Genomic DNA, 7,563 nt, shown 5'->3' with positions numbered 1-7,563 from the left:
ACCGAAAATTGTGAAAATAACATTCGGGTTTTAAATTTTTTGGTGAAGCTTTCGTGGAGCTCTCCACGGCAGACGGCGATAGTTCTCTGACTGTGGTCAGTAGGGGTTTGGTCGGACGAGGGTGGCAGTGCTCCTGGAATGGCGGTGACATTTACCATCCAACAACGACAGAGACTGATGCTATGGCTTTGAACGATCCTTTCCAGAATTTGTGATGAACGACAATGATGATCGACAGTGTAGGCCACCGCTATCCGCTAGAGTGCTGGTGTGGGTTTAGAAAATTTCCTTGATCCCTCATAGATGTTCAGTCCTCGTGAAATGGAGGGTGCATCCAATTTTACTGAGAACTGAAGAATTTGAAGGTGACAGGCTATTTTTAGATGTTCTTCTCCGTTCATGGTGGGTGGGGTGCCTATGAAGGGGAGGTTGTTGGCATTCCCGCGAAGATGGTTGAAGGTACAATGCATAGGGAAGCCACGACCCATGATGACTATAGCACACCTAGGGGAGTGTTGTGTCAGATTGTGGTCCCTAATAGACAGCAGACAACTAACCTCGAGAGTAATTCACGCCAAGATAGGTCTTTTTCTCCATGTGATGAAAATTGGCATGCAATGCTTGTTCTTCCAGCTAGTGAGTCTTATGGGCCCGTGGAACCAAATATTGGATCCGGTAATGCTTGTCTTGATAAAAAATCATATCAGTTTATTGGCCAAGAAGTATTCAATGAGTCTAGGCTGGTAAGTATTCCAATTGAGTTGGAAAATGTTGGACCAAGAACCAGTGGGTCCAAAATAACATTGAGACAGATTTCAAACGAGTTGGGTACACCATCTGATTCAAGAAAGCATAGAGCGATGAAAATAAAAAACCAGAAAAACCTCAGACCATCGGCTGAGAAGAGCATGCAAATCGGAGTGACCAGTGGCGTGTGCTCAAATTGGGAGTCCATACCTGACCAGAATCGAGCACAAATAAATATTCACTCTCGAGCACAAGAGGATGTTGATGAGGCGAGGCGAGGCTCACGGTGGAAATAGGAAGAAGATTGGGTGTAGCTTTCACTGTAAGTGAAGACGTAGTGGTGGATAAGTTGCTGGAATATGAGGAAACCATCGACCAGGACTCTAACCAGTTTGATAATCATGTATGCTTAAATTTGTGTCAGTGTATTTGTGTTAGTTAATTATGAATTGTGCGATTTTAACATGGAATATTAGAGGATTGGGGAAAGGGGAAAAAGTTAAAGAATGAGAATAATTCTTTGGCTTGCTAAATAATTTTATTGAAAGCTTGGGGCTGCCAGTTATCATTAGGAGATATTTCAACGTGGTAAAATTAGAGGCTGAGAGATTTGGGGTGGTTTCGATGGATTTGTACACAATAGAGAAGTTATCGATGTTCAAGTGTCGGGTAGCGGTTTCACGTGGTTCAGAGGGGGTAGTTCGATTTCAGCAGTAATACTTGACAGGTTTCTTATTTCCTCAGAAATCTTGATTTGCTTCATATCAGTGATTCAGTTTGCGCTACAACAAAGCTTATCCGACCACAACCTGATAGTATTAAGGGATGCTCATCGCCCATTCAAGTGGTTCTCACACTGGGCTGATGACGAAGGTTATGTGGACAAGATTAAGTCCATGTAACACCCTCAATTCATATCCGACCTGAATACGAATCTGTGATGTCACATTGACTTTTCAAAACGTTTACTCTTACAAAATTGTTGAAATTAAATTTAAACTTTCATTAAAATAAAAGTGAAATGATTTACATGGTATAATAAAAAATATTTACAAAATCGATCAGAGCATATGTGATTGAAACTTTAATTACATGCCAACATAATTAATATAACAAAATGACATTGTTTGAATCACTTCTGATTTGATCTTCTTTAAAAGATATGTTGCCTTGATAGCGCCTAACTCTGATCTTCTTGCTTCTTGGTACCTATGTGTGAAACACTCACACGCCAAGTCACAGACTTAGTGAGGCATAATACAATAATGCAATACTTAAGTCATGAACATACAATTCAATAATATTAAAGTATAATGACAATCATCATCTATCTACTCATAGTTGTAAAAAGCGCGCCTGAGGCGCAAAAGCGCAGAGGCTCACTGGACGGGGCTTTTTCAACACTGAAGCGAGGCACGTAGCCTAGGCGCAGCGAGGCGCATCGATGCTCTGAGGCGCGAGGCTCAGTCGAGGCGCAATTGAGGCGCGATGTGGGCTTAAAACCTTGTAATTATTACTACAGGGCCTTCTCTTCTATGCATACATGGTCTGCAAAAATGAACGACCATTTTCGTTATGTTGTTTCAAACAGATAAGCTTTGTAATCGTTTTTGGTCCTTTCTTCACCTAAGTTTATTTATCTATCAGTATTTGATATTTTCTTTTCCGCTCATCAAAATTTGTGACAGTCTAAAAATTAAGCAAACCTATAATAGGAATGCATTGCGATTAACTGATGAAACTCGGAAAGAAATAATACTTCTATGTATTAGCATAGATTAAAAAGAATGTTTAATTAACTTACTGATTAATAACTAAGTGAAGGATATAAATCTATGATTTAAAAGTTTTGTGAGTATGTATACTTAAATTATTCGAATTTTACTAAAATAATTAAATTTATTTATTTTGAAATCTAATTTAATTATTCTGAAATTTACATTATACTAATTTAAATAATAATATTTTACAGAACACAAATTTTAATATTAAATTTTAAAATAAACTTATCCTATCATATCTTATCTTCATTTTTATTTTTTTTAAAGAAAATATTTTATTATTATTTGAATTTGATTTTTCTTTTGAGGCTCTAACTACACGTAAGAGTCTCATTTTCTTATTTTTCCTTCTCCTTTCTTATTTAAAACCCTCAATCTACTGTCAATCGGCCTTCTAATCCATACATACTAATCTATCGATCATTCGCTTCCTCCTTTTCTTCGACTGTAGACTGCGACGTTGAACAAGAAAGTAGCAACAATTCGATTAATTGATTCATACATTCAATTCTTCCCGTAAGTGATTCTGTTCTTCGATTGATCTTTCGATTTATACTGTTAACCATCTGTGTTGAAAGAATTTTGTTTTTCTGAATCAAATTCTCTTGATAATCACCACAATTCGTGTGTATGTGTTTGTTCTTGTTTTTTTTCTTTTCTTTTCTAAGTATACAGTTATTCGTAATTTCGTATGTGTCTGTTCTTGTTTTTGTTTCCTTTTTTAAGTATGCAGTTATTCGTTTGCGTATGTGTCTGTTCTTGATAATCACAGTTTCTCTTATTTAATTTTCTTTTTTCATTTTTCTGGCTTCTGGGACAATATTGCAGCTGTTAATCATCAATATTTTGCTTTTGGAAAATCTGATTTGACTTTATGACTTCTGAAAATCAGTCATCAACTTCTTCAAAGCAAGATATAGCTTGGAAGTATTGCATTGACATGGAAAAAGGTAAAGTAAAATGTATGTTTTGTGACAAAAACACTTCCGGAGGTATTTATAGGGCTAAACAACATATAGTGGGTGCATACCGAAATAGTACAAGATGTCTAAAATGTCCAGCTCATGTACGCGAGGAGATTAGAGAATACATGGAGAAAAAGTGTCAAAATAAAAAAGAAGCGGAAGTTTTATATGATTTTGATGATGTAGATAACTTTGGGGATGACGAGGATGATGAAATTGGTACATGTGTTCGCAAAAGTGGTAATAGTACTAGTAAAGCATCAAAGAAGCAAAAGGGCATTAAAGGACCAATTGATATGTTTTTCACCCCACCACCCGAACAAGTTGTGAAAAACAGAAAAGATGGGAAAATGAAGCAACCAAGCATCAATGAAGCATGTAAAAAACAACTACGGGAGAAAGCATGTATGGAGTTGTCAAACTGGTTCTTTGATGCTGGATTGGCGTTTAATGCAGCAAATTATGATAGTTTTAAAGTAGCAATGGAAGCGGTGGCACAATGTGGGACGGGTTTCAAACCTCCTACGTACCACGAAATCTGAGTTCCTTTTTTAACTAAAGCGGTTAAGGCAACCGATGAGATGGTGAAACAAGTACATCACGAGCATTGGGCTAAATATGGTTGCTCAATCATGTCAGATGGATGGAGAGACTCGGTTGCACACAAAGACATTATCAACTTTTTAGTCAATTCTCCAAAAGGGTCAGTTTTTATCAAATCAATTGATGCTTCGGACATTGTGAAGAATACCGAACAATTGTTTATTATGCTTGATGATATGGTTGAGGAGGTTGGTGAGAAAAATGTCGTTCAGGTGGTAACCGACAATGCTTCTGCATATGTAGCAGCAGGTGATGAAACGTCCACATTAAATTATTATATTTGTATATATTTATATAATTATATAAGACTTGAAGTTTTATACTATTTTAATTTTTATGTCTTTATAGGACGTTTATTGATGGTGAAACGTCCACATTTATACTAGACTCCATGTGCTGCTCATTGTCTTGATTTGATGCTTGAAGACATAAGAAAGATTTCGAAAGTTCGTGTCACGTTGAAGAGAGCAATGGCCTTAAACGGGTTTATATATAGCCGTACAGGTGTTGTAAACATGATGAGGAAGTTTACCGGGAAAAGAGAGTTGGTGAGACCCGCGATAACCAGATTTCCACCGCTTACATCACTCTTCGTTCAATACAAGTTCAAAAGGCAAACCTTAGAAAGATGTTTACTTCTGATGAATGGAGGAAGAGTAAATACTCAAAAGAGCATAGCGGTAAAAGAGTCGCATCCATTGTTTTGATGCCTACCTTTTGGAGTACAATTGTGTATATCCTTAAGATGATGGGTCCTCTCATAAAAGTGCTTAGGTTAGTTGATGGTGAAAAAAGGCCGGCCATAGGCTATGTATATGAGGTCATGGATAGGGCAAAAGAAGCAATTGCAAACTCCTTTAATAATGTAGAGGACAAGTACAAAGATGTGTTTGCAATTATTGACAAAAGGTGGGAATGTCAACTCCATCAACCATTACACGCTGCCGGGTGTTATTTGAATCCTCAGTTATTCAACTTAAATCCCCAAATTCAAGAGGATAAGGAGGTGATGATCGGGTTGCTTAAATGCATTGAGAGATTAGTGCCGAGTGTTGTTGATCAAGGTAAAATAGAGGACCAATTGTCACTTTATAGGAACGCCGAAGGTATATTTAGGATGGCAATATGCATACGTCAAAGAGAAGCAAAGTCACCAGGTTACTTTCTTTATACATATATAAAATAATATAAATCAAATTTAATTTTTTCTTGTTCTAAAACTTGTTCTAAAATATATATTTACAGCCGAGTGGTGGGCTTATTTTGGCAATGATGCACCGAAATTAAAAAAAGTTTGCCATCAAAGTCCTCAGCCTTACGTGTAGTGCAAGTGGTTGTGAGCGAAATTGGAGTATTTTTAGCCTCATAAGTAACTCAAATATCATTTAAAAAACATCATAAGTAATTTTTTTGACTCTTGATTATTCTGTTATAATTTGGCAGCTTCATAACAAAAGAAGAAACCGACTTGCGCAAACTCAGCTCAATAATTTAGTCTATGTGAAATATAATCGAGCGTTAAAGCGGCGTTATAATCATCGTGATGTCATTGATCCAATCTCTTTGGATGACATTGATGAAAGTAACGAATGGTTGCTTGGTAGAATGGATGAGGATGAAGAAGAAAATGAAGATTATGTGTTTGATGATGACGATTTGACATGGAAGGATGTTGGTATAGCTTCCGGAGCTTATGAGCGTGACCATAATACTAGAAGAAAGAAAGTTGCTAGTTCAAGCTCGAAAGGAAAGGAAAAATCTAGACCACACCTTGTAGATGAAGATGATGATGAAGTTGTTATGCTAGAGGAGAGTGACACTGAAGAAGAAGACATTGGGGATTGTGAGACGAATGAGGAGGAAGATGATGACATACCACTTGACGATGATGATGAGGATTAGTTTGATGTTTGATGATGATTATCAGTGACTTTATTTGATGTTTTGTTTTTGCATGTTGAATGTTTTTGTTAAACTTAGTACTTGATTATGCTTGTTGATAACTTTTATGACGTTAGGTTGGTATTTTGAATTTGAGAATAAACTCTATTGAAGCCTAATATTGGGTATCTATGATATTTGAGTTTGATTGCATTAATATATACATGTGTTACAATTTTTTGGATATCATACGCCTCGCCTTCGTGAATCCCGCGCCTTTCATGCGCCTCGCGCCTCAAGGCTCCAGGACACTTTGCGCCTCGATGCGCCTTGAGCCTTTGATAACTTTGTATCTACTTAACACGAACATACATGGACATGCATTTAATAATCGTAACCTATCACATTATTCAATATTATTTCATATTATATCTTTTATTAGCCCATGTATATTACTGAAAACATGAGGTATGTGAGTGCATTGAGGTTGTGCACAAATGTTGTCACCATATCTCGTATAAATTTGCACTGAGTTCCATATAAAATTATCTCGAAGGACCACATATATGTCTCGAATAACCTCGTAGAACCCTCGACTCTTGGCATGCCAATTATACACACAGCTCTCATATCACATAACATGGGCTTTACAACTTATATGTTCCACATGTTCACATAGTCAACCAAATCATCAAATATGCATGTACTCATATAACTCATATAATTTCTCATGTAATCTCATAGGTCCTATCTCATAACATATATCGTATGTGAATAAAACTACTTATATTGTATCATGTAGCTTATGTTTTGTTCTCTTATGTTCACATAGATCACATAACATATATCATAACATATAAACATATACCACTTATGCATATACTCATAATAATCATGACATATAGATGCTTATAACTATAGAACCATGAAATCAACGTAGGAAATAGACTTATCACAAGTCTTATTTCCATAAAACACTATCTAATATAGTATGCACTCACCTTAGCCTCACTTAGTTCAATCAACTCCTATAACTTGTTTTCTCTCTCAATCGATCTTAACTCTCCGATTGTTCCGGAACTTGCTTATGTTCGATATCTTGTTAAATGGGGTTCACGGCTGAAGGAGGAAGAAAGATGAAGAGTTCTCTGGAAATCTTTTTCTCCTCTTCTCTTTGGCTCCACGTGTTTATAAAATACCTATGATAAATTTTTAATTCATTTATTTTTCAAATGACCATTTTGCCCTTTCATTCATCCTTCTTTATTATTTAGTCCTACACAAAGATATTTCACTTAAGTCCTTGAACTTTTTAATTTATCTAATTTAGTCACTAAATTCTAAAATTTTACAATTTGATCACTAACCTGGTGTTTGGGATGTTACGGTCAGTATATGATAGTCATTTATCATAGGGGATTATTAACATGCTGAAAAGTGTAAAGAAAGTGGCCAAAAATTGGGTTGTAGAGTCTTTTAAACATGATCCAAACATGATTGCAACTTTAGAAGAAAATATTGAGGCTCTTGAGGCGTCAGTTTTTTCATCAAATCACTTGGCTGCTACACTAGAGGAGATATGTGTA

The 7,563-nt window shown here is 36.1% G+C and overlaps 1 protein-coding gene across 1 annotated transcript; it reads left to right on the top strand.

Annotated features, from left to right (window-relative positions):
- Window positions 1-4,074: 4,074 nt before the first annotated feature.
- On the top strand, window positions 4,075-6,096 carry LOC120123186. The gene is made up of 5 exons (XM_039142132.1): window positions 4,075-4,355; window positions 4,601-5,202; window positions 5,342-5,388; window positions 5,540-5,939; window positions 6,077-6,096. The coding sequence occupies exons 1-5, from the start codon at window positions 4,075-4,077 to the stop codon at window positions 6,094-6,096; spliced, it is 1,350 nt and encodes a 449-aa protein (XP_038998063.1).
- The last annotated feature ends 1,467 nt before the right edge of the window (window positions 6,097-7,563 follow it).

The sequence above is a fragment of the Hibiscus syriacus genome, unplaced genomic scaffold, assembly GCF_006381635.1.
Source record: "Hibiscus syriacus cultivar Baekdansim isolate YM2019G1 unplaced genomic scaffold, ASM638163v2 tig00110391_pilon, whole genome shotgun sequence".
Lineage (NCBI taxonomy): Eukaryota > Viridiplantae > Streptophyta > Magnoliopsida > Malvales > Malvaceae > Hibiscus > Hibiscus syriacus.
This window is presented reverse-complemented; position numbering and strand designations above follow the sequence as displayed.

Bases quoted from the DNA above. Each gene is read 5' to 3' on its own strand.
- LOC120123186 (XM_039142132.1), top strand. From the start codon at position 4,075: ATGGTGAAACAAGTACATCACGAGCATTGGGCTAAATATGGTTGCTCA. The intron at 4,356-4,600 runs GTCCACATTAAA...ATAGCCGTACAG, and splicing joins GTAGCAGCAGGTGATGAAAC to GTGTTGTAAACATGATGAGG. The intron at 5,940-6,076 runs GTGAGACGAATG...TGTTAAACTTAG, and splicing joins AGAAGAAGACATTGGGGATT to TACTTGATTATGCTTGTTGA.